This window comes from Chaetodon trifascialis, chromosome 6, assembly GCF_039877785.1.
Source record: "Chaetodon trifascialis isolate fChaTrf1 chromosome 6, fChaTrf1.hap1, whole genome shotgun sequence".
Taxonomy (NCBI): domain Eukaryota; kingdom Metazoa; phylum Chordata; class Actinopteri; order Chaetodontiformes; family Chaetodontidae; genus Chaetodon; species Chaetodon trifascialis.
This window is the reverse complement of record NC_092061.1, coordinates 26,920,747-26,947,322: the sequence shown is the minus strand read 5'-3', so window position 1 is coordinate 26,947,322 and position 26,576 is coordinate 26,920,747. Positions and strand designations below refer to the sequence as shown.

The window sequence follows — 26,576 nt, the reverse complement described above, 5'->3', positions numbered from 1 at the left end:
AGTTCCAAGCTTCCCCTCTGTCGACCCCAGAAGACAGGCATGGCGAAGACAAGGGACATGTGTCTTTACTATGAAATCTGTTTGTAAACAAGTGCAAAGAATTTGAAGGTATAGAAAGCAGATCTGAAAGAGAACGTCACAGAGGAGGAACAGTCAGAGGCTCACTCCTTAGCTCAAACCCAAGCAAGAGACACACACTCCAAATTATTACAATTTAAATGGCTAAGCAGACAGGACATCACTCTGGCAAGGTTACACCACTTTAATCCGAATATTCTTGACACATGCATCAAATATTACTACCACAAGGGGTCTCTGTTTCATTGTATGTGTGAGCATCCACAGATCATGCGTTTGGAAAAAGGTGCTGGATCTGATCAGTCCAGATTGGTCCAGAGGTGCTGCTTAATCCAGAATGATGAATTATGAATATTACCCACTTCAAAAAACATAAAGTCCCTACACAATGTCTGTTTTTTGGGAGGCCAAATGATGAATTGTCTGCTCGTGGGAAAGGCAACCAGCGGATGAAAGGAATGTTTTTTACTTTGCATGGAAAAGTTTCTATTTTACTTTTTTTTTTTTTTTTTTTTTCACCATTTCCGGGAGCCTAATGCCACAGAAAGTGATGGCTGAAATGATTAACTGACCTCACTGCTAACAGGACGGTGTTTTTCTCTCTCTCTTATTTATTTAGTGAATATTGTTGTTAAGTTTAACATTGTTTAAACAGATGATGAGAGTGCTGTGACTGAAACAGTAAAACTGCTGGCCAAAAAAACAAAACAGTAATCTGAAGATAGTGAAATGCTCCGTATAGCTGAGGAGAAGTGCACAGTTGGTGATAACTCTCTGTGGGTCAGTCACTATGAGCCACTCCTGTCACATGACATGTAGTTATTTGATGTATGGAAATATAAAAATACTGATTAATGCTCTTTAAATATCAATGCTTTCACCACAGGCCATCTGTCATGAGTGTGTGACAGACAATGACTGAACCTTCACCTGCTGTCACCAAGACACATAACCTTAGCTCAAGCTTTCATGATGTGTTATTCATTGAAAATGAAATGTGTGTTAAAGGTGCAAACAGAATGAGCACGATCTCGTTTGTTTTAGCAGATATTCATTTGTTTACAAAGTTTTGTGGAGCTGCACCTATGGGAGTAGCTTTTTCATCTGACAGACAGCTGCAGCAAGGCTGGATTACCACCCTGGCAACGTGGCCAGTTTCTTCCACAGATGCCTTTGAATTTAAGAAACCCTGTAGCAAACCTTTGCGTGTTATTATCAACGTATGATTCAGTGCCATGTTAGCTTATTACCATATCTACAGTGCTGGAGGAAATCCCATTTGCCTTTAGTTCTCGTTCTCTTAAGTCTCGCCTTGCCAGAGCTGTCTCCACAGCACCGAGGACACGTCTTCTTACAATGACTACAAATGTTTAGTTTAACAATGGACCACTGTGTCCTGATGTTGATATACAGGTGATATCAAAGCAAAAGGAAATTTATTTGTTAGTGAGGCAGTCACAATCCGATCGGACCTCCTCCTCTGAGGATGATGTCAAAGCACTTAATCCGCACAGACAAAGATTAGCGAGGTAGGATTTGCACCAAACCAGGACTCCATGCTCTTGTACTGTATTTCATACAAACAATAATAACGGCTCAATGAACGATAGAAACTTCCATCAAAGTCTAACAGAACATCACCCAACAAGTCCACCCCATAGCTGCATAACTCATCTCACTGACAGCGCAGTCTGGAGAAATGAGCAGGTATCGAGCGGTGCGGCTCAGATGCGCCTGTGCGTCTTTGGCGCATCGAGCGTCCCAAAATAACAAGTCTGACCAAGAGCTGCATTGACCTCTATTAGCATCAATAATGAGGAAAATAAACTTATTAATAAAATAAACAGTTCTTACTCTCTCCAACAATGGCTTTTAGTCCAAGTGGTGCCATGACGAGCCCTCTGCTGCGTGTCCACCTCTCCACAGACAACTGACCGGTGCTACAACTGATGTCAAATTTACAACAATAAGCAACACACTCCCATTTTAGTTATTTACAAAATAAAAGCCTTCCGTTTGGAATAGAGGACAGTGCCACTGACAAAAGAAGTAAATAATATTCAATAAAATGTAAAAAGTAAAATACATTAGCACAGTATTTGAGTGAAAAGCCTGTTGAGTGTTTCAACAGTGAGACATGAACATTTTGACGTTTTGAAGTATGTTCATTCTTAAACCTTGGGCAGGTGTGACAAAATAATGTCAACTCAAGCTCTGCTTTGAGGCTTTTCCTGAGGTTTCAGCCACATCTCAGTCTTCATCTCACAACTGTCATGATATGACCTTATTATAGAACTTGAGTTACATGACAACAGGTTGCCATATATGGAGTCGTACACTGACTGCTGGGCCATGTCCTGACTATATTCAGTAGGTACTTAACACAAATCATTCAATGGCCAAGATCTCTGCTGGTACAACTGCAGCTCTCCTGAGAGGAAGACTTCATGAACAAGACAAGACTTCCTGGACAAAAGACTGAACAAACAGCAGAAACACACAAAAGTCAAATTTGAAATACCTGTTCACAATTCTTCAAGAGTTTTGGTGGCTTTACATTAGTAGATCTTAGATGTGTCTTTCTGAGGCTCCAGTTCTGCTGGAGGCCAATACAGGCCAACAGGCTTTTATTCTGAAGACAACATGTCAAAGCCGGAAGCATAGTGTGTGTTATTCAAGTCTGACTTGCTGTGCCAAAAGCTATTTTATGGAGCACAAATAAAAGTGTGTGTGTGTGTGTGTGTGTGTGTGTGTGTGTGTGTGTGTGTGTGTGTGTGTGTGTGTGTGTGTGTGTGTGTGTGTGTGTGTGTGTTTACCATTTCATATTTAAACACAATATATAATGATTCCACGGTGCACCTGCTGGAAGTTGATGAAGTTTCGTGAAAACCAGGGCTTAGTAATGCATGAGAGAAAGGTACGGAGCAGAGTGGGTCATTAAAACTTCTGCCTGGTGTCCACAGTTACGACAGGAGTCTTTCATGAAGGAGCGCGTTTCACTGGAGAAAAGTGACAGTTGGGTTGGTGTCCATGAGAGGGCAGCAGAGGAGAAGTAAAAAGCACATCAGCTCTTCGATGAGAGGAGGAGAAAAGCAAAGACCCCCTACTCTTTCAAAGGGGGGAAAAATGTGTCCACAATGTTTCTCCAAGCAATGTTTGGTTTCACAGATTCCTGTGCGGACACATGATTAATGACTTCAGGAGAAACATCCAGAACACAGAAATAAGGTGCTAACACATCTGGAGTTTTCAGAGAAGCCTGGTGGGCTGTATCAATGCACTGATGCTGGAGGGAATTACAGTGTTTGAATTTGATTGAAATTTCAGGGCCAGATTACTGTAACCCATAAACTTGGGGGTCCAGGGCAAAAATGAGCCGTGGGTCCCTAATGAGCACCTTCTGGAGTCAAGAGTTTTAAAATGTAGTGATTCATCTTCTTATGCTGACATCTTAATCTGTCTGTGAAACTTCTGGATAACTGTCAAGGCCTGCATTTAGTTCTCTAATTTCTGTGTCTGTTTATGTGGATAAAACACCTCTTTTTATTTAAACAAATACATTTCTACAACACGGGTTGCACGGTGGAGCAGCAGGTAGTGTGCGTGCCTCACAGCAAGAAGGTCGCCGGGTCGGGCCTTTCTGTGTGAAGTTTGCATGTTCTTCCCGTGCATGCGTGGGTTCTCCCCGGGTACTCCGGCTTCCTCCCACAGACCAAAATTTGATTGGTGACTCTATTTCCCCTATAGGTGTGAGTGTGAGTGTGAATGGTTGTGTGTTTGTGCCCTGCGATCGGCTGGCGACCGGTCCAGGGTGTACCCCGCCTCTCGCCCGTTGACAGCCGAGATAGGCTCCAGCCCCGAAAGGGATAAGCAGCATAGAAAATGGATGGATGGATGGCATTTCTACACACTAAGCTCTCCAGCCAACAAATCATTGATAACAGCTGGAAAATAGTCACCTCTAAAAATCCATTTTATGGTCCTGCAGGTAGGCCTGGGTTATCTGCCAGAAATGTCCTACTGATCACTATGAGGATTTTCTTGCTGGTGACATTAGTGAAGTAGAAAATTGCCATGGCAAACACCCCATGTTAGGTAGTGCTTTAGCAACCTGGTAATGTATGTCATACATCATGAGTATCTCATATGTAGAATCCAGTCATTTTAACTGAATAAATAGAAAACTTCTGCCAAAGAAAGAAATGGTTATGAAGGATTCAGCGATTCTCCATCAGAACTGTGTTCCTGGCAGGGTCACCATGAATCACCATTTAAAAATTTGTGTTGAGACATAAAGTTGACAGAAAGTAGCTAGCAGTAACAGTAAACTGAAAAAATAATTCCTGAAAAAGTCAAGTAGTTCAACTCAGACTTAGGACGTCAGTATTTCAGGTTTGGCTGCAGTCCTGGTAGAGGAGCATTTTCGAATCTAAAGCTCGTATCTGCCATTTTCCCAATATGACCTGAACGCACCACCCTGGAAGGTGGGAGTTCTCCTATTTTAAAGAGGGTGTGTCTCTCCGAGAAACTGCCGTCAGTTTGCTACTCTGCTGAAGTTTTTTCATGCCCATACCTCCTCGGCCTGAGTGCTTTCTACCGCCCGTCTTTTCAAACTTCAGTGAGTTCAGGTTCATGTTGGAGAGGAGGTGAGAGGAGTCTACAGCTCTGAACGGATTTCCTGCGTTTGTCTCAAGCGCTAGTTGTAGACCACACCAGTAGAGTCACTCTGGGACGTTGAGTTTCATCCACCATGGGGGACGTGATTTCCAGTCACCTGGATGAAGCCAAGCGGGAGATTATCACAGGTGAGGAGCGTTTTGTGGAGGTGTGTTTGGTGCGTGCTGTTATGGCCTTTTGGCACATGTGCGTTTTTACGCAGCGGGCTGTGTGAACTGTTCTACACAGCCCACATGAGAATGAGATCATTTTACCAGGATGTTAGTGTGACTCTGGCATTTCTTAATGTTTTTTTCCACGTTAAAGATTTCTTGTGTAGGCTTCTTTAATCGCTTGTGGAGTCAGTATCGATCTGCTGTTGCAGTAAACGCGAGGTTCAGAGGCAGCAGAGCAGGGGACAGCATTTTGAAACACTGGGACTTAAATGTGATCAATTTTGAAGGATCCTGGACACAGACATATAATCAATGTTTTCTGACTTAAACAGTCCAAAACAATGATTCAATTATTCAACATTTCCCTGTTCATGTCATTCATCTGTTTTTGTGACTATTTGTGATTTTTTTTTTTTTTTAACTGTCCCAGTACAAACCCTTGTTGGACTGTCCCAGAGTCTCCCCTACATGATAGCCAAAAGCTGTTTTCTCAGTGCTTTCCTGTGTCAGTAATGTTTCTTTTTTTTTTTCTTGTGAGGAGCAAAATTGGATTTCTTAATTTTTCTTGGCCTGGAAATTGCCTCGTTTTTTAACCTGAGTTGTGGAACTGTGTTACCTAAATATGAAAAGTAAGTGGCAGCCACAGTGATTAGCAGTCTCTAACCATTTTCATTCGTTCACTTATCAAAGTAAGAACCATGGAAAGATAGAAGCTGCGCCCATATCAGCCCCAGCTCTTATAAATGAGCATTTGACCTTGTTATTTGGCCTGTTTGAACCTGCTCAGTTTCAGGTGAAGTCAGATCCTGAGCAGAGTTGACTGTAGCAGATTAGGAACCGTACAGTGTGTGCAGGAGAGCTCATGGCAGCCAGGCCGCAATCAGCTGATAATTCTGAAATTTTAAACTGAATCTAGGATCTTAAAAAAATCTCAGATGTACTTTTCCTATACTCACTGTTTGGGTGGAGTGTCATTTCAAGTTTTTCAATACTAGTGCTGATATGATACTTCTACTGTGAATACTGTGACATTTGACCATGACTGAAAGAGCTCTACAAACAGGACGTGAGTTGCCATGAAGTGAATGGTCCCCAGAGGTTGAATCTTGCTGACTTTGGAGAGGATCAGATCAGATTGTCCAGATACCTGCTAAACCAATGACGTTTGAATAAGCTTCTTCTTGAACTTTGTGTGTGGTGCTAATTGGCATTTTTAGTTTAGCAGGCTATCAAACGGATGGTGAGCATTAAACATTGAATCTACTATGCTAAATGTTCAGACTGTGAGCTTGTTGCCATCTCCATTTAGCTGCTGACTTGGCTTTAAACTGTTCTTATCTTGTTTCCAGTTTACAAAAAAAGCCCATTCATGCTTAATTCAAGCAGCCATGCAATACGTTTTCCTAAATCAAATCATGTTATAATGGCAAAATGCTGATTCAGATCAGAAACTCTTATATCAAAGAACACATAAAGAAGACAACTTATTTTCAAGACATTAGATGTCAGCTTTTGGTACTTGACACCCAACCCCAATACACAGAGAATGAGAGGAACGGGGGGTCAGTAGGGGCCCAAAGCCCAATTTTGTTAGTCCCAAGGGTTGTTCTGACACTGGCCAGGCCTATGTACTGTAGATTTCTATAGTTTAACACTTTCAAAATAATTACTTTATCCCATTGTCACTGCCTGTTGGCCCGTTTACTCTTCAGATCCACTGACTTTTCTGTGTTAAATTGACTTTCTTGGTTTCTTCAGAAAGTTTTACGACACATACAGCTGACTACTTCTCAGGAAGAAGAGGAGAGAGAAAGCTATGTTACAGGCCAAGCAGCATCTTTTTCTTCTAATGCTCTGAGTGGCCAATGCAGAGTGAGGTGCGCGCGCATGTATCAGATGTGGAATCTGAGGAATGCATGAAAAAGCGTGTGTGTCTATGTGGCTGCATGGAAACCTCCTCCAGACCTTGAGCTGCACAGCAAGCACCACACAGTCTCTGCAGCCAAGACGAGCCCAGTGCCTGGCTGCCTTCAAGGGAAGTGCCTGGATTAGTCATTAAAGCACTCCACAAATATCCACATATTCACTCACTTTGTTCATTCCTGGTGCCTTCAGAATGCAATAAAACACTGTGCAAGAGAGGATTTTGGTAAAATACATATTGAGGACATGACTCCCTGTTAATATGTAGCTTCGCAGCACCATTGTATAAAGGTGTTTATGGCCAGCTGATAAAAGTGGCACACCGTACTGACTTAGATAAGCCTTGCCTGATTTCTGATAAGAATAACAGGGGGAGTCCCTGAGCGGAGTCATACAGACCCAACTAACAGCATGTTCCACTTCCCTCACTGACCTCCAGCATGAGGTCAGCTTTGGGAGGCGGGGTGTGGGGGGGTGTTGAGCGTGGAAATGACCAAGATCACATGGCTAACCTCTCATTTCCTCTTTGGAAACTGACGTGAGCGCACATGTGTGCTCCAGACAGGCTTCTGTGGGAACTTCTAATTTTTGTATTTTTCAGAATGCTTTCATCTGAAAATGGTCAAATATTCACTAGCTGCTAAAAAGAGCAAAATTTGGGGTAATGTCACTTTTATTGCTCTTTTTGACATTCACAACAACAAATGATCAAATTCGCAGTATGAGTAAATATTTAAATCTAATTAAGAGAAACCATTCATTTAACATTTCAACACCCCTTGAACACGGAACACAATTTCCTTCAGTCTTTTTTCTCGTTTTTTAAATCTAACATGGGACCACAAACTTCATAAATTAATTAATTTCTGTTTAATTATACATTACATTTTTATATTGATTAACTCATAACACATTCTAGCTATTATTAAGACAAAACATCGTTGATAAGGGGTGGAAGTTTAGAGACATCCTTCAAAAACAATAAACAGTGTTGCATGAGTTCATGTGCTCCAGTTCTTAAAGTCAGAGTTTCAATACGGACATGACAAAAGCACATCTAATTCCCACTTTCACACAGAGTTTCTTTATGTAGTCATACACAGAGCAATGCAAGCTTGGTCAGTGGGTGAGGGGCCAGGAAACAGGAAATCCTAACACAGAGTGTTTTTCCCTGGCTCTGGTTTATCTTCGGGCTCTGGAGGGAGTGTTAAGTGGTCAACAGGGTGGCTCTCTGTGGCCTGGCGAGGTGTGGCACTCTCACCTTCAACACACGCTGCTCAGCACAGAGAAGCTTGTTGGAAACAGGTTCAGGTGGCGGAAATACCTGTTGCTGGGACCCCACAGTATACACTTTGTTGGAGCCAGAGCAGGTATGAAGGCAGGAATGATCTCATGAGGTAAAACTCAACAAGCAGAACCACAGAATGTTTGTGGTGACGTAACAACACAGTGAAAGCCAGAGAAAAGGGATAAATTATAGAGCAGTTAGCTTCATGAAACCTAACTTGCTGCTTCAAAAAATAAAAGCTACCTTCACTAATCTTTCAAGTTGGAGTCAACTAAACTAGCCTCTAACTATCATGTTGAGTTAGCCAGTGGTCTGACTTTCCAAGATCAGGAAACAAATATGTCATTCTTAATGCTTCCTGTATCATGATATGTCGTACTGTTCAGGTTTCATTACAGTGACAGCACAGTCAGCCAAACAGTCCTGCACAGGAAATGTTGTTCCCCCAGGCAAATTTCACATGGACATTACAAAAAGATGCATGAAAATCAGTTACCATTGAATTTTGACAATGTGTTATTGTCCTTGAATGCTGTTGCAGCTACAGCTGAGTCAGTGGTTCAGGCTTTTTCCTGAGGACTGAGTGTTGTGGTGGACAAGTTTTAGGCTGCTTGAACAAGACTGGCCCACTTTGAAGCTGCATTATACATGTATTTATTTTGGCTACTTGGGAGACACACGATAAGATGTGAACAAAACACTGACATATTATCACCTCATAAAGATCATATCTCTAATGCGCTGCTAACAGTTGATTATGTAAGCTATTTGGAGTTGCCTCTTAGCAAAATACTCTGAGGGAATTTAAGTTTCATTCTCGTAAGCAGTGTATATGTCAAGGGATTTCACTGTGAAAGGTGAGAGCAGAAGGCACTGATTCTGTAATGTTGATAATGCATGCAGGAAACAGGTGATGTCTTGGGTACAGACTGCAGCGCCTGTTATTTTATAATGCTAATGTAGGCCTGTAGGTACAGCTCATAAATGCCAGCTACACTTATTTACACTCTTATTCGCACATTAAACAGGCATGAAGCAAAGTGAGCATTCAGAGTCATGTTTCTGTCCACCTGACGCCCAACACTCATTCCCCTTTTAGTTTTGTTTTTGTTACCACTCCTGAGGAAAGGTTCTGTCCGTTTGGCAGCTAAATGCTCTTCTTTGTTCACAGTGGGTTTATCAGAGCTGCTTTTTTGTTTGTTTTTTACTGAAAACAGCTGCCTGTTGCTGCTGCTGCTGGAAACAAGGTTAATGAGAGTGGAGTTTGTGGGCAGGAAAACCAAAATGATTTGCGAAATAAGGCTGAAAAAAGTTCAGCAGAGCCAGAGCTGTAATAATTCAGGCCTGGAATCTAAAGTTATCCCAGGCCAATTTCCACGCATTCATAACCACCACATACTGAGTGAACTGCACTAACATAATTAAGGCTGCAAGAATACTTATTTATACAGATCATTGTGCACTTTTGGAGTGTTTGTTCCTCAGAGCTCTGAGTGGACTTGTTGATCACTGTGAGGCTCTGGGAGCTCTGAGTAACTGGAGCTCTTCCACCAGACAGAAAAGAGCATTCAGGTCTTTCTTTACAGTATTATTTCCATGCATACACGTCTCCTGCTTTCCTGCAAAGGTTGATGATAGTTGTGGCATTATGATGTGCTGAGGCTGGTCCTGCTAGCCTTTTTTTTTTTTTTTTTTTTTTAACCAACACTGGCATGATTCTCCCCACCACCAGGAGGCTGCACGACCAAATCCTCACACCACAAAAACAGCTTCTTCCCAGAAGCTGGCTGCACCAACAAGGCCCACTGACAGACTCCTACCCCCACACCTTTCATTTTCAAAACAAAATGTACATACTTTTTAATAATATGCAGTACTTTTTTTTTTTTTTTAAGTTTCTCTTTCTATGTTTAGTGTTATGCAGCAAAATACAATGGTGAGTTCCTTGTAAGAGGAAACCTGATTCTGATTGTGTTATCAATAGTATATGTACATCGTGTGCCACAGAGTTTCGTTCATTTGACTCCGAGGACTGTTGTCATAAGTTAGCGACATCAGGGCAAATTATTTGTTCGACTCATGCAAGTATCTCCAAGAGAAATAACTGAGTCCATGCTGATCAGCAGTGATGGTCCACTGTTGTGAGCCAGGAAAAAGCCTTGGATGAGCATTAAAGTTTGCCTGTTGGCTGATGTGAATTCTGAAAAAGTTCTAAACTGAACATATCTCCTGCCCTGCCTGTAATTACCTCAGTAAACATGTTTAAACCAAACTAAATCTGCTTTTATTTGGCGCCCCAGATCCTTGCACAAGAATCACTGCTGCTCTGTTGCTTCAGCTCTGATGGGAACACAGTCTAAATTTATGAGTCAGACTGTGGGTCTGTCTCAGTGGAATGTTTTTGTTAAGGCACCGTGGAGAAATGGGGAGGAGGGGGATTCCTCTTATGGGTCTATTAAATTAAAGTCTCTGAACTCTTGAGTCAGGTTTCTATGATCAAGATGTGCTGGAACTGTTGAGCTGACATCAGTTAAGATGAGCTGCCATGTAAATTAATTGCATGTGGTGTTGGTTGGTTGGATTAGATTACCACAGCGATTGAAGACAACACCATAGTCATCATCATTAGAGCTGATAGCTGGCCTCAGCACTGCAGAGCCCCCTGGACAATTAGTCTGGTAGTTGGCTGCAACAGAACAAAGACTCAGCGAGACTCACAGCAGCAGTTCATACAGCTCCCTGATATGTTCTTACAGCCTCTAAATCTGACATATTCTTAATGAAACATGATTTTCTGGGTCTGTGAATTGGGAGAAGTTGTTGGCCCAGACACACTGTAAATTTCAGTCACTGAGTTTTAGTGATATCTTCAATGTTCCAAAACATGAAAACAATGTAGTATCCTGGGTCATTGAAAGCATAATAGGGTTTGTTATTGCCATCCGTTGTTGTTGTTTCCACTGTTCCTGAGAAAGCATGTCTTTTCCTGCAATTTTTATGGCTTGGCGCTGAAAATTACATTACCCATGAGCATCAGTGGAAAGTAGCTAAGTACATTTACTCAAGAGCTGTACTTAAGTAAACGTTTGTGGTACTTGCACTTGACTTGAATATATCAATTTCATACTACTCTATACTTCTATTCTGCTGCAATTCAGACATCATCGACCCAAGTACAGGAAATCTGCACCACAGATTGGTGATTGGCTGTATCTTACCAAAATCCTCCTTGGGAGTCCTGTCTCTGTCCTTTGAATTTTTATGTAAACAGACTTGTAACTTTGACTTTTACCAAAAAAAACCCAAAAAAAACAGCTATTTTCTAAGATGCATCACATTGCATTTGTAGAGTCTGCATGTTTGGGTTTAGCTTTAGGCCTCCTGATTGGACCCGACCAGCACTGCCCAGAAACAAATGCCTCAAATAGACATCACAAATCCTCACACTGTTGTGAGCAGACACATTTTTGCAGCTTCTCTCTTTTGGCCATGAAATGTGCTTAATCAGGAATGCTCTCAGTTGGGAAGTGGATGGTCAGTGGAAATACTGAAAAGTTTGCTGGCGTTTACTAATGTAACTAGGACAGTCAAATAAGGGCAACATAATCTTTAAGTGTATCTCCTCCTGTCTCCAATTGTTTGAAAAGAATGAGGTTTTTGATTCCCCTCAGCTGTCTGATGCGGTCTGGTTGTCATGTGATTACGCTGAGTGGCTTTTCCAAAAGAAGCATGTCAACCGTGGTGTGTTTCAAAGAAACCTCTTTGAGGCAGCTGCTGTTAGTCTTGCCAGATGGATGAAACTGAAGATCAAGGTTCAGCTGATGAGTTTTTAAAGGCTGGTACTTGTTACAAATATTAGTACTGGTGTAAATATCTGTTTTGACCGAATCAACTATTAGTCTGGTCAGGGAACAGTCTGAAAAAGCATTTGAAACAGGACTTGAACAATAATAAAGACACGAAAGGTCTACTGTTGGAATTTCCCCTCGCCGGACTAATAAAGGAATATTGAATTGAATTCTTATAACAGTACCTTTCAGGTGTAATGTTATGGCCAGATTTTTGGTTTAAAATACTAAAAAAATGAACTAACGTTATCAAAAGAATGTGAAGAAGATCTCTGCATTATGTTGCAGATGTCCACTGAAGTCATCTGTCTCGTAATACTACTGTGTACCTCAAGAGGTGATTGTCTGCTAGCTAACTATACTCAAAAAAATGTCAAGAGAAGAAATATTCTTACACACATTTTCCTTATTAAACAGAAAAATACAACTGTACATCTTCTAAATTCAAGTTTCTCTCTTCTACCGAACATCTTTTACCAAAATTAACTTGACTGCCTCATTAACTCATCATAAACACACTTCATTCAAACTCAACACAAACACTATCAAATTCACCAAAACTGTCTTGTCTTTGCACTTTTCGGTGCCAACTCTAGTTGGTGATTGTTAGAAATAAACCCTTTTTCACATAGTTAGATGTGAAAATCCACACTGCTGATGCCCATCCATCCTCTCGCTCCTCTCCTGATTCACGCCTCTCTCTGTCCTGCTGTGTCTTCATCATCTCTGGAGTCAGAGTGCTGGCTTTGGTTGCTGTAAATCACCTCAGCATTGTAATCCCTGTCATCAAACGGTCCTCCATCGGCCTTGGAGGCTGTGCTCGGGCCCAGTCTGACCGTGTGCGCTGGGAGGCTGCTGAGCCTCATTCTGTTGTATGCAATGTGAACACCAACACTACCTGAGTGCTGGAGTTCAAGTCTGGACATACTCAATCAGTTAATAGGGCCTTTACCTGCATGGCTAACTGACTTAATTAGCTAATGGCAGTTTGTAGCTCCAGCCAAAGGTAGCTACAACAAAGTGCATATTGAGCAGCAGTAAGCAGTTGCTCTGGTGGCTTGCTGCCCTCTATTTGTTTAGAGTGAGCTTTGACGGGTGGCCAATTCTTGCACACTGCACCTTTAAATCTGGGGGGGGAGTAAGTTCACACAGCCTTTCTCATGGGTAGTCATGATCATATGGAGCTTAGTGCTGTGTGACTAAGATGAGTGTCAAACACTTACAAATGATTGCATTGTTTCTGTGTGCTGTGGGCATTTCGTGAGTCAGCACTGACTCTGTTTTCTGGTTTGCCACCCATGATGCACTGACCCTGCAGTGCCCCAGCCCATCCCACCTAAAAGGTGGAAGTAAATTAAAAGTGCACTTATGTTTGAGAGGTACAGTACTCAAAATCACTGTCGCGATGGAATTTAATGTTGATAATAGATGAATACCGTTTTGCTGCTGATTGAAATGTGTCTGTCTCATAACACTCCTCTGGTGATGCATTTTTTGTGGTAGGGGCAGAGCATGTGATGTCTGATTCGTGCCAACAGAATACGTGAGAGAAGTAGTTCACTTTCTTTGGTTACCAGGATGTTTATTCAACGTAGTTTGCCTTAATCATCACACTTCAAACAATGATGTCAGGCACATTTCAAATGTATTCATCAAGTGAGACCAATTCTGTCCAGCAGTGACTCGCGTCACATGTGAGAACTCCTAATGGAACAGTTGTTGATGAAGCAAAATGACACATTTTCTGAGGCATTTCCCTTATCATATCTAGACTCACTCATAATGCTGCAAGGCTGCCTTCTTAATGCCTTTAAAAGACAGTTTAATATACATCCTGCATCACCCCAAATGCATTTCATAGCCATAGTGCAGAGCTAGTCGAATCAAGCAGTTTATACATCTTCCAACTGCAGTTGCAACTGTTGGACAGATTTCCCATCAAACCCAGATGGAATTCCGTTTTGCCAATTAACTTCCTGTTTCATGGCAAAACATAGAAATTCGAAGCCATGCCACAGACACAGCATTCAGTGAAGACTCAAGCTTGATTACACTCACCTAACTTGAAGTTCATCTGTTTAACTCCGTAGGAGGACTTTGTTTAAGGACACCTGGAAATGGTAAAACCTGTACAAAAATTGCACAGTAAATTAAAAATCACTGATTTTGAACATGTGTTTGAAATGTACCACAATGGCTGTTTTGTTGAAATTTTGTAGGGTGTGCTAACAAATCGTGGGACCCATATCAGATATCAATCAGCACCAATTCTGACATGTATGCCAGGTTTTGTGAGTTTTCAAGTGTTCCTGGTTCATTCCTGTTACTTCCTGTTTCATGGCAAAACATCAGAATTCACGTGCTGCCAGTGCAACATCGGTCAATGAAAACACAAGTTTCACAATAATGCGTTAGCAAGGTCTTAAGGCTTAACGTCTTAATTGAGCAATTTTAACATATCCAAGTGCAAGATCCATAAAATCTAGAATTTTTCACAGCTTCTGATGCAAAGTTTTGTGAGTTTTGGGACATCTTAAGCCTCTCAAAAATGTGATTCATGTCAGCATGAATAAAAAACAATCATTTGTGGCAGTACAATGGAGCCCTTGGACCAGTGTTCTTGGGCCGCAATTACAACTGCTTCATATCTTATGATCTTCATGTTACCTGAACCATTTTATTGCTATCAAAATCATGCAAGGTTCCGTGACACATTTTTTGAAGACTTTTTTTTTAAACAGTAGTTAAAGGAAAACCTCCTAAAGGGAAGCAAATACAGAAGGGGTATGCCGTGACTCTTGTCCCAGACTTGTGACTTACCAGTCACGAATGCTGTCTGCTTATGCAAAGGTGTGGTTGTCAAACATAACTAAATTGCCTGACAAAGTTTGATGTCAGCCTTCTTTATGTAAAAGGAAGACTGTACAAGTTACCATATTTTTTTTCTTCATTTGATAATGACAGTGGCTGCTGTTAACCAAAAGTTACATAGTCTCTTTTTAAGAGTTATGCCATCCAAGCAGATAATATTAAAGGACTCACCTGTGGGTCCGGGCAGATCAGTTGATTGGGATTCACCTACAGTAGCCATAACATGTACCTTCATCATTAACTGTATCTGTGGACACACAAAGGCTCAGCAGTGCAAATCTTCCTTTTACAAATGTAGAGTGTAAGAGGTTAGATATGTGAAGGCCAACTAGAACTCCAAGCAAACATCAATGATGTGGACTCATTGATGAAGCTCAAAAACAGCAGTGTGAACTGCCATTCTTTACCCTCTGAAGTCTGTGTTTGACTTTCTGCTTAACATTTTCCCACATGAATTTCTCTTGCCTTTAAGGTCAGATGACTTTGACATACGCCCCTAATTTCACTGTGTGTGTGTGTGTGTGTGTGTGTGTGTGTGTGTGTGTGTGTGTGTGTGTGTGTGTGTGTGAATTTCATATTCAAGTGTTAACACAATACATTTGGACCATACGCATTGGTCAGATCTGTGAAGCATTTTCCTGGACTGTGGAAATATTCTCATTTTTTGAGTCACTGTAATTGTTGATCTTTCCTGAATTGATTGATAAGACCCAGATTAAAATCGACACTGACATGTCGGCTCAATGTTAGCAGACCCTGAAGCTAAATGCTCATTGTGCTCATTGTTTCAAAAACAATGTGAAACACAATAAGCATTACAATCATTGTAGAGTTATTGTGTAAATATGAAAAATGCCTAAAACTGCAATGTAGAATATTTCCTTACACTGTGTGTGTGTTTTGTGTGTTTCAGTTCGGACCAGGGAGGTGATGGGGGAGTTTGGACATCTGTATGAGCAGCAGTATGCAGTGGCTCTCTTTAACAAAGTTCGCTTTGACATAGAAGGAGGAGGTGGCCCTCAACCCCAGCTACTGCACCGTAAGGTAAAATAATATTTTACCTTACATTATTTTACCTTACGCTCCCATCACTCTGCAGGACTCTGAGCACAGAGTCCACTCTGCGTTAAGTCAATAGTAGAATCTCCAATGCGACCTCTTTCCTGACTTTTTTAAAATACACAACTGTATGTGAGGCCTGTTATTCTAGAAGAAGTAGGAGAAAACTATGAGATATTGAGAGTTACTAAATCAAAATTATGCCACAGTAAGTAATTTTTTTTCAAAATAATTTCACTTCATTATTCAAATGAATAAACAATTCCTAACAGCTGTCCCTGCCTGCCCTCCCAGCAAAAGTTCAGTTTAGTGTGTGTACCTGCGCGCCATGTGATACTATCTTCATGTCTAACAGCTGAGTTGGTTTTCCCTTTCTTGTTGACCAAAGGCTCTCTTTCTGTGTTGGATCGAGCTGAACTGAACATGCCACAGCCTGGCTTCGAGTGACTTTGAGGTTTTAGGGAGGGGCGAAAGCACACCGCTGTAAAGGAAAGGGGTGTGCTGGATTTCTGACACAAGACAAAACAAGAGCATCATTGCGAAACAGAATTCAGCACAATAGTTGTTTTAGCTAGATTTTCTTGTTTTCACAATGGTTGGAAGCCAAAATTGTATTTGTAAATAAAATTTAATTAAACGAATCACGTTTTTTGAAATGGATTTATTAGTTGAGCAATCCCCACATCAGTCACACCTTGACAACTATATTTATGAATAAACAGTACAAAATACATCAGCAAATTTTACAGTACATAACATGAAAACAAATGAAAATACAAACACGGAGTGTGAACATGAAACAAAAGGTAATGCAGATGAAACAAAATACCTTGTTGGCCACTTGTCATGAAAGAGGTTCTTGAGTCCTTGAAAGTCTTTCCAAAGTCTCTTTGACTTCAGACATCAATGAGTGGAACTTTGAATGCAACATAGCCTTGTGAGACTTTTGCTCATGCTGAATTGTGTACAGTCCCTCAGTGAATTTCAGCATAGTAGTACTCAAACAGGGAACGTTAGTTCCAGAACACAAACATGAAAACATAAAGAGGGAACTAATGCAATAGCAGCCTTTCTGTATGTTATACATCAACATAGTCATCAACATAGTCCTTTGCTGTGCATGACAAATGAGTTTGATCAGATCAGATTTGAACTTTTCATCAAATCAATCATTTCTTTACTCATGAAACTATGGAATCAATGATGAATCAGTTCACAGTCTTGCATCATGCACATAGAGCATTTCTGCTACAGTACCCACTCTTGTAGAAACCAGCTGGGAGAAGAGTGAGAACAGTTCAGTGCTCTTCTTTCAACGAAGAAAAACTCTCCAGTTGTGTTGTAACCGATGCTATAGCAATGCTAATGTGTTTAGGGGCCTCCATTGTTGTTTTCAAATGAAGTGGCTTCTCTCACTGTCATAACACATAAAGCACGCTCGTGTCTGTCAGTAGTTCCTCATAAGACGCTGATTTGTCCAGACGACTTTGGTTTGGCTGCAAACGCATTACTTGAAACCTGGCCAGATGGATTCTCGGCTCACATGATCTCATGTGATCTTATGGTCATTAAAGTGTGTCATGCATGTATATAGCTGTGTCTGCTTTTTACAGTCTTTTGACACACACCTAGCACACAGACACTTACACACAAGTTGGGTCAGGAGTCTCATAATGGTCTTGTTTAAGAGTGTAGTGAGGAATGCAGTTGGCTCTTTGGGAAAACAATGCTAACTGGTGGTCTTGGAATTAAGCCACAGCCCCTTATGGACTCATTTTAGATGTGTGTTTTTATTAAAAGCAAACATAGGCTAGCTTTTTCCCTGCTGCTCTAGCAATTAAAACACTCTTAAACTTACTTGTGCATTGTACTGCCTTTGTGATGTGTAAGGTTTGACTTGAAATGTGTTTTCACCCACAGATTCCTCTGGAGAACAAGTCCATCTTCTCTGGATCACTCTTTCAGTACCTGGAGGAGAACAAGAAATGGAGAAACCGCTTCCTCTTTGTTCCAGACTCCTACAACATCAACTATTATGACAATAAAGCGGTGAGTAGAAATAAAATTGGCTGTACAATCCATTTCAGATGATGCTGGTTTGAGGCACTGTTTAACATTTTAACTCTCTGTCTTCACGACCAGTCCCATGACCGACACCTCAATCCCAAAGGAACCATCAACTGTGCTGGGTACAAAGTGCTGACATCTATTGAGCAATATCTGGATCTGATCAGCAACAGCCTGCCTGGTGAGGAGGAGGAGGAGGATGGGAGGGGAGGTGGGAGAGGGGAGCAGAGCCTCAAGCTGCAACAAATCTGTGCTGATAATTTTATGCAGGTTCACCTTTTCCATGGCCAGGGGTCTCTTTAAGAAATCTAATGATAATTGTTGTACTCGTGGAAAAGCTTCTAATCATATCACCAATCAAATACAGGGCAATACAATTCACTACAGTATCCAGGATTGTAATAATTAACATTTAATCATGATGAGATTATTAAGTTAAAGTTCTCACATCTGGAGCCTTTCTGCTGATTGCCAGTCTAGTCCTGATTCGTCTGTATGTGTGTATACTGTGTAAAACTCATTGGTTAGAACGAAGAAGTTACGTGTGACTTGAAACATTGGAAGGAATGATCAATGGAAAGAGGACTAGAACTGTAGTGTTTGTAGGGCAGAGGGGCCCACAGCGAGGCTGCTGCTCATCTAAATGTCATATTTAATCCTTTAAACATGAGAGCAAACGAGTTGTGTTTGAACCTGCCAGAGGCTGCTAAGCAGGCTGCTGAGTTAAACTACCTGAACGTTCTTTGTGTTAATCAATTAGGCTTAGGTGGAAGTCTTACGCAGTAGAAAAGCACACTATCAGGTGAATAGAATGAGACAAGGGATGGCCTGTAATATGATTTTTTTTAATCAGATTATTATTGGCATCACTTAAACCTTTTTGTTGCTGCACCTGTACATCAAACGGAAAACTTAAGGAGACTCTTGAAGGGCTGCCATGACATGCAGGGCCAGGGTCATGTGGCTGATGTGTAGGTTTAAAGATGTTTTAATTTTAATAGTTTTAAATGTTTTAAGCATTTTCATTAAAAAATGTCACAGTGGTCACATATCTAAATTGAAAATTGAAGATGTGTTGTGCATCATTTTATATCCATAGAACAGAAGTTAGCCTGACATACTGGGAATTAATGGAGCTCGACTATTTGAAATAATTTGTTTGATTAATGCTTGACTGCACAACATGCATTAGTAATGCTGAAGACATTACATTAACCTCTTCAAATGCATGTAAAGACATTCTGCATTCATCAGAGGAGCTGTAATATGCTGTGTGCTTTAGCAGGCACCCAGAAAGTTCAGAATAATTGCTCAGCGTTTTTAGGTTGTGTTCATTTTTTCCAGGTGTGAAAGCCAAGTCGGGAAGTTCACCCTTCCTAAAGTGTGCTACCCAGTTCCCTCTGATCCTCTGGCACCCTTACGCCCGTCACTACTACTTCTGTGTGGTGACGGAGAAAGAACAGCAGAAGTGGCACGCTGTCCTCCAGGACTGTGTCAGACACACTAATGATGGTGAGTGCCAACTAATAATCAGCACAAATTCCTGCATCACACATGCTTATCAATGCACTGTTGGACACAAAACGACTAAACACCATGATCTCAGGAGTTTATATAACTAGTGGCAGTCTATCTTCTTATTTTGGTCATTATACTGATGCTCCCAATTAGCAGAAAATTTTACTGACACATAACACTTTCTTAAATGAGAAGGTAAGCAATGTTATAATTTGTTAAAACAAATAGAGACAGATTAGACAGACTGATAAGACAGATTAGCCTCCTCTGATGCTCAGGGGCAGGTTTATGGGATAAATATGGACTTCCTGGAGTTCTTTGATCTAGACTGTGGCTGCCCAGGGTTGCAAGCTCAAGGGAGTGGATGAAAGTCTCCCCACAAGTGGCCTCTATGAGACTGAACCTCTGTGACTTAAAGATATTGGGCAATTTGCTCTGTTCACTCGCCTTATTTGCCGCAGAGACATTTTGAGGAAAAATGGAGATTGCAGTGAGAGAATGTATGTTCTCATTCTGCATCAGTTCCTTCATGGTTCTGTTTTTAGCACAGCAGATTTCTCGTGTTGGAAAGAGCTTCATGGAAGTGCAAGGTCCACCTTTTTAAGCTCTTCCAGAAACCTTTAATTTTATCTCAAGTGAAATACCTGCTGATGCAACAAGCCCCTTGAACTCCGCAGTATTGTTTCACTTTTATTCAGTGCAATTTCTTTATGTTTTTATTTGTTTTTTCAGAGTAGGGGATTCTGGCACAACTTCACCTACTTCCAAGGTTAATGGAGAAAGAAAAAAACTCTTAAGAGGTCAAAACTCTAGTAACACTTGCAGTATATAAAACAACTTAATCGTTAGACCAGCGTGTTTCAGTGGCTAAGCCTCGCTCTCAGTGAAGCAGCAGAGGAGAGGGGCTGAAATGAAAATCCTCCAAACCAAAGCCAAATATTATTTACTGCACTACATTCATCCTTGAAACTAAGAACAAGGACATCATTTTAAAACTAGGCAGTTTCTTCAAAATGAGCCATCCCCTCAAGAAACCTTTAAATATCTTCCTATGGTAACTTTTCTAGGAGGACGAAACATAAGGAACAGGGTTGTTAGAGCATGTCAGCATTGTGAAGCTCAGAACAGTAAGCTCATAACTAAACCTCTTCAAGGCAACTTTGAGTGTGGACCAAAAACCATAAGTCTTTTAAACACCCTACCAATGAAAAGAACATTAACATTAAGGACTTTATTACGTGTTAAACAAAAATATTGCCTATATGATTCAGTGTCCATGTGGTGAAACATGTACATATAGGTGAGGCATGCCATTCCCTTAAAGAGCCTATCAGTGCACAAACGAGCTCCAGTAAGAGGAATGATGACCAGTCATGTTACAAGACATTTGAATGAAAAGCAACATCATTATTTCAACATCACAGTTTTCATCTCTATTTTTATAGCCATAGAAGTGATTAAGTCCAGCCAAGAGGTGGTATTAACCGTTTTCACAGGAAAAAGAGAGAAGCATTTCAGTTTATTTTTAGGGGGCATGATTGAGGACAATTATGAGCTTTTATTGTGGTTCTTAAACATCTCTCATTGATGTGGTTTTGTTGCAGCTTTTATGATTTTTCGTGATGCTTGTTGCTCTTCTTACTCTTCCTGTATGTATAAGTGTTCTTAAAGTCTGCCACATCAAATAGGCATATTCTGAGTTTAGGCCTCTTCTGTACAAATTTAAGTACCACCCCTTAGTAGAACTTCTCCTGTTTATGGCCCAGATGGTCCCACATGTTCCTTATTGGACACACACTCCTCTCTGCCAGTCCAGGACAATGATTGGCCACATGACCATATACCCATCCCAGCTCGTGTGTAGTTGTTAGATGATCGGTCTTTTTTTTTCTTGTTTTTTTTTTTTACTTTTCACTTTTCATACCTACCCTATTTAGATGTGGATTGTTTGCTTTTTTCAACTCAACTCAATTCCAGTATTTTATCCAGGCCCTCTCCAACAGCCATGTATTTTGGGATTCATTCCTGAATGCAATATTTTGGATGCACTTTTGTTTGCACTCAGTATCTTGCATCAGAACTGATGAGCTGAGTGTATTGCCCAAATATGGTTAGAAAGCAAGAACACCCTCTGCAGTCATCCTTCTACTGAGTTGGAGCCCATTGTACATAAGTGTCTCTATCAGAGGTCATAGCTGGTTTCCATAGTCCTTTTATAATTGCTTTTAACTACTATATGCATTCACATATGCTGGAAGGCTACTCCTTGCATCCTGCATTCCTTTGGCACATTGGTTGCAATGAAGTACGTAAGCAGTGGTGGCAGCATAATTGGTCATGAAGTAAGGCCAGTAGCAGCCTTGCCAGCAGATATCAGACGTAGCCTTGGTTGTATTTGATAGGCTGCTTAAAGATGAAGTGATTCTAAAGGTGTAGTCAACACTGAAGAAAGTATGCAAACAGATCAACCTTTAGGATCCTTATTTGTCCTCTTCCACTGTGGTTTGCTGTATGTGTGCTGTAGGCTAATTCTGGCTAGCTACCAACTCAAAATCAGAAAATAAAGTACAATGTCTGACATAATGGTTTAATTTGTTTACAAGCGACCTAACTGCTGCAGAGATGAGGTAGATTTTTTTTTAAAATTTGGTTTTGGCATGTTTCATCTAGCCTTGGTATCTGCAGGTGTCACAATCAGAGTTAAATGTAAAACTGGCACAGGACTGAAACTGGAAATAAGAGTAGCATCATGGCATCATGCCACAACATATTTACCAGGTTGCCATGGTGCTCAGCTCCAATTGAGCACAGTGCAAGAGGTAGGACCCAGGAGGAACCTGTCACTTACAACAGGAGCTTTGTTCTAACTTCGCCTCTGCTGTTTACTTCAGCAGAGGCTTCATTAACTGACAGGTGCTATAGTTTATCCACCAGACCTGCACTTACATTCTCAGACACACAGTTTGTAGTGATTGTAGGGTGGAAACAGAAATGGACAAATAGGTGTTTGGGACAGTGTGTGGTGTGTGTGAATAAATTAACACAGAGTGTTTAAGACCAGGTACAGCTTCTCAGCAATGCGAAGTGTTTATGTGAGGTACATACAGACAAAGCCAGTTGAGCTGCATAAGTAGCATTCTGTTCTCTTTCCTAAAATAAGAGACTTTGATTCAGGAAGGTTACACATCCAACATTCAAGGCACTTGTATACAATATAGAATCCTCGATAGAGAACAGTCACACTACAAATCACAGTCCTGTATAACCATTTCACACGACCAAGGCATTAAAGTCACTCAGGTTTTCATAAAAGTGGTTACAGCTAACAGGCTTGAAAATATGCATGGTGGGCAAACTTCTTTGGGACTTGTGTGTCTTACATTGTAAAGCAATATAAGGCTGGTGTCAAGTGACAAAAAACACATGCAACACTTATTCTGACAGTTATCTTCTACTGAAGCCAGCATAAGCCATGTGAAATGAAAGATTTCACAGGGTTTCTTTCTCACTCACCAACTGGGGTGTGACTGTCTTTTGACCACAAAGGCTGTCACAATCATGAAATGTTAGCTGACAACTAATTGTCAAACTAATAATTGTGTAACTGTGTAAAAGTTAGAGGGATCTGTGTCAACAGAAAAGGAATACAATGTTCAGAAGTATCTTTTCATTAGTGTGTAATCACCTGAAAGTAAGCATGCGTAGTTGTTTTTGTTGCCTTGTTGGCATGTTCTTCTGTCATGTTCTAGATCAGCCCAGAACAGACAAATCTAACACTGGTTCTAGATTTGACTTTTTTGCATTTTTAGTGACTGTCTTAAGTTCTCCTACACGCTAGGAGAGGGTAGAGCTGATATTCAGTTGGTTGCAATGTGCAACCCTCACCCCTATATTCCACAAAATCCCACACACTGGACCTTTAAATGCCATTTTCTAGTCACATAAAATCTGGGGTTCAAATAGCCATGAACCAATAAAGATCCATCCCTAACACAGAGCAGGATAAAGAACAAGGTTGGATAAACTCCTGGTGCCTGTTATACATGTATGCCAACTATGCATAATGTGCATTTCCATTGCTTTCATTCAGTATATTTGTTATATAATTGTTATTTTCAACAATTTGTTATTCTGGATTCGTAATCATAAGTGTTATTGTCTGATTTCTGTCACTGCAGGTGTGCGTGTGTTAATGTCTCAGCAGAACTGCATTTTGTAGTAATGTACAAGATCCACAAGATGGCAGTAGCTGTGAAGTACCGTGATGGTATCTTACCAATCAGATTTTTCACAATAAAAGCCTTGTTAAGAAATGATGGGACTAGAGGGTTTTTAAATCAGGAATTGGAGCTAGGAAGTGTTGACCTTGTATTAACACAGCATAATGCAGTAACAAACATTTAACAGGCAACAGGATTAATAATGAAATTTGACAAAATATTCTTTTGAGAGAGGGAGTTTGAAATTAAGGCCTGTCTCTAATACAATCCTACTTCAAATGCATTTGTCAAATAAAGAATGATGACAGATGAGCTGCTTGCTACTTGCTGCTTGCTACAGAACAGAAGCAGCAGATGATCTCCAGCGTGATCACTGTCATCATCTTTCTTCAGACGGCAAGAAATTGGTTCTCAAACAAAAAACCTGACCAAAAGCAGTAATCCCTAGACAGCCAACCTCTTTTTTGTTTGTTTGTTTGTTTGTTTGTTTGTTTGTTTGGCACAGACAGCCACAGCTGGAGGCATTAAGTTTCCAGGTTGTCCATCCATCTGTTTGTCTGTTGTCCCATTCTCAAGAACGCAATATCTTAAGAACACCTTGAGGCAATGTCATCAGGAACAAATGTCCCCTTCGACTCCATTATGAAATGATTAGATTTTGGTGGTCAAAGGTCACTGTGACCTCACAACATGTATTTGGCCATAACTCAAGAATTCTTTCAGTAATTCTGAAAAAAATCATACAAATGTCTAATAGGATAAAATGATCATGTGATGACCTTTTAGATCCAAAAGTTTACAGGTTAACTTCAGTGTGACATCATAAAGTTCTGCAGAAACACTTTTCTGGTCATTATTCAACAATGTAACTCAGGAATAAAAGGAGAGATTGTGGCCATATTTCACATTTGGTTTGATACTGAATTGGTGAGACTAATGTTGAATGCCCAAACTGAAACTGTTGCAATATTGTTAATGTCAGGGAAATTGGATTGGAGTCTTAATTGCATATCTGTGATGGAGTAAACTCCAATCTGCTGCATGAAATTCAAGACACACCACACGCTCATCGACCTCCCTGACCTCCACACCTTTACTGCTAAAATGATAAACTCATCAGTATATTAACAGTTCTGTGTCAGAGAGGAAAATAAAAAAGAGGGAAAAAAAAGATAATAATAATAATTGTAATAGTAATAATAATAATAATTTGGAGAAAAAGTAATAAAGTTGCGACCATGAGAAAAATGGATGCTGATAATACTAACAATGTCTATAAATAGATCATTGATAACAGATACTACAATGGTGTTCATGTGGTGTGTATGTGCATTTGCATGTGTGTGTCTGTGAGTATCTGTGTGTGTGTGTTTTGTTTGTGTGTGTGTGTTTGTATATGAGTGTATGTATCTGTGATCGTATGGCATTGATGGTGTCAGGAGGAGTTGGGGGAGCAAGAGGGGGAAGCAAGTTAAGGAAAAGTAAATAATTGGAGGAGCAAACACGAATGAGGCTGCAGTCGAGTGAGACTGTCAGGGATTCGTGTCGTGGTTGTGTTTTCAATGACACACAGCTCCCCGGGCCTCTGCTTGTTTTTCCCCCTGTTCACTGAAACTTATGATTTTAGAGCCATCACAGTTGCTCTCCAGAGCAGCTTGGTGCTCTGACAGCTTTAACACGACTTTGTCATGTTCATGCCATGAATCAGTGTGCAGTTTACGCAAAATGTTACACAGCTATGGCTGTAAGTCAGCGTGGCACTTCATCTGATGTACCACTCAGTGTTACACAGTGACATGTATATCTTACTTGGTAATTGAGAGATTTGATGGCGGTGCCGGAGGCAGTGAGAGGCCTGTGGCTTAACAAAAGGACTTTGTTTAAAGTTCACTGTGTCCAAGTCTTCTCTTTATTAGTATTGAATTTCTTTTAACTCCTATAGTCTGTCTAGCTCTGACTCTTTCTGTTTATTTCGGTGTGTTTCTCTTCATGTCTCATAAACATAATCATTCTGTGATCTTTCACATAACATAGGGACACAGCGCCTCGACCTTTAAACTTCTTCAGTTTCATTAGCTGTAATTTCAGTCATAAAACATGAATATGAAAACCAGAAAAACATATGTATTTGTACAGCTTAGTAAAGCAAAATAACTCATTAGAAGCAGATTTTTATTTGCTGCTTAACAGCATTGCAAAGAATTAATTGGAAACCTGTGTGAGTTGTGAGAGCTGGGGCTGTGAGGAACCTGAAAGAGGAAATGGCAACAATAGTTAACATACCAGAGCCATGACACAGACCAGCTGCATGCCGTCTGAGTGGCTGAATGACCATGTGTGCCACACACAGCAGAGACCTGCACTGACTTTTTAGTAGCTCTGTTAAAAAGTCAAGGTGTGGGTGTACTGGCCTCACCTAGGCATCAACAAGCCATTCTTCTTCACACAGAGAGTTCTGTCAGGTTCTAATGTTGTAATGCAGGTCAGCTTAACTGTGGCTAATTTTTTCCACAGTACGATATTTGCAGTCACGTGATGTTAAATTCAGACGGAGGGCTGGAAGTGAATACTGCAGTGGAGATGATGGAAAGTTCTCGCTGGGCTAGGTTAAATGAAATTGTGAGAGAAAGGTATAAACAGAAAATCAGAACATATGTCGGATGTGGCCCTTATGTTATGAAGAGGAGCGATTTTTCAACTGAATCGAAAGATTTGCTGTTATTGAGGCAGCAGATATGACAACTACCTGCTCATCCAGATGTGGTTCTACTCTAGAAACCAAATGAAAACAGACAAAAGCATGGAGGTCTTGGAACTCGGCACCAAAGTGCTACTGGATGACTGTTGTTTTGTTTTTGCTATGGTGCGTATG

The 26,576-nt window shown here is 40.7% G+C and overlaps 2 protein-coding genes across 4 annotated transcripts in view; one reads left to right on the top strand and one right to left on the bottom strand.

The window, feature by feature from the left end:
• The window catches only part of stxbp1b (syntaxin binding protein 1b), a 28,711-nt gene extending 26,683 nt beyond the window's left edge, over nt 1-2,028 (bottom strand). For all 3 annotated transcript variants that reach the window (XM_070964799.1, XM_070964798.1, XM_070964800.1), the window contains exon 1: nt 1,933-2,028. In XM_070964799.1, the coding sequence (XP_070820900.1) occupies nt 1,933-1,969 (37 nt within the window). In that variant the 5' untranslated portion in view covers nt 1,970-2,028. The remainder of the gene's footprint in view (nt 1-1,932) is intronic.
• A 2,727-nt stretch (nt 2,029-4,755) lies between these two features.
• Nucleotides 4,756-26,576, top strand: part of niban2b (niban apoptosis regulator 2b) — a 36,649-nt gene continuing 14,828 nt past the window's right edge. The window contains exons 1-5 of the mRNA XM_070965091.1: nt 4,756-4,883; nt 15,754-15,884; nt 17,820-17,948; nt 18,042-18,147; nt 19,311-19,478. Coding sequence (XP_070821192.1) covers nt 4,829-4,883; nt 15,754-15,884; nt 17,820-17,948; nt 18,042-18,147; nt 19,311-19,478 — 589 coding nt within the window. The 5' untranslated portion in view covers nt 4,756-4,828. The remainder of the gene's footprint in view (nt 4,884-15,753; nt 15,885-17,819; nt 17,949-18,041; nt 18,148-19,310; nt 19,479-26,576) is intronic.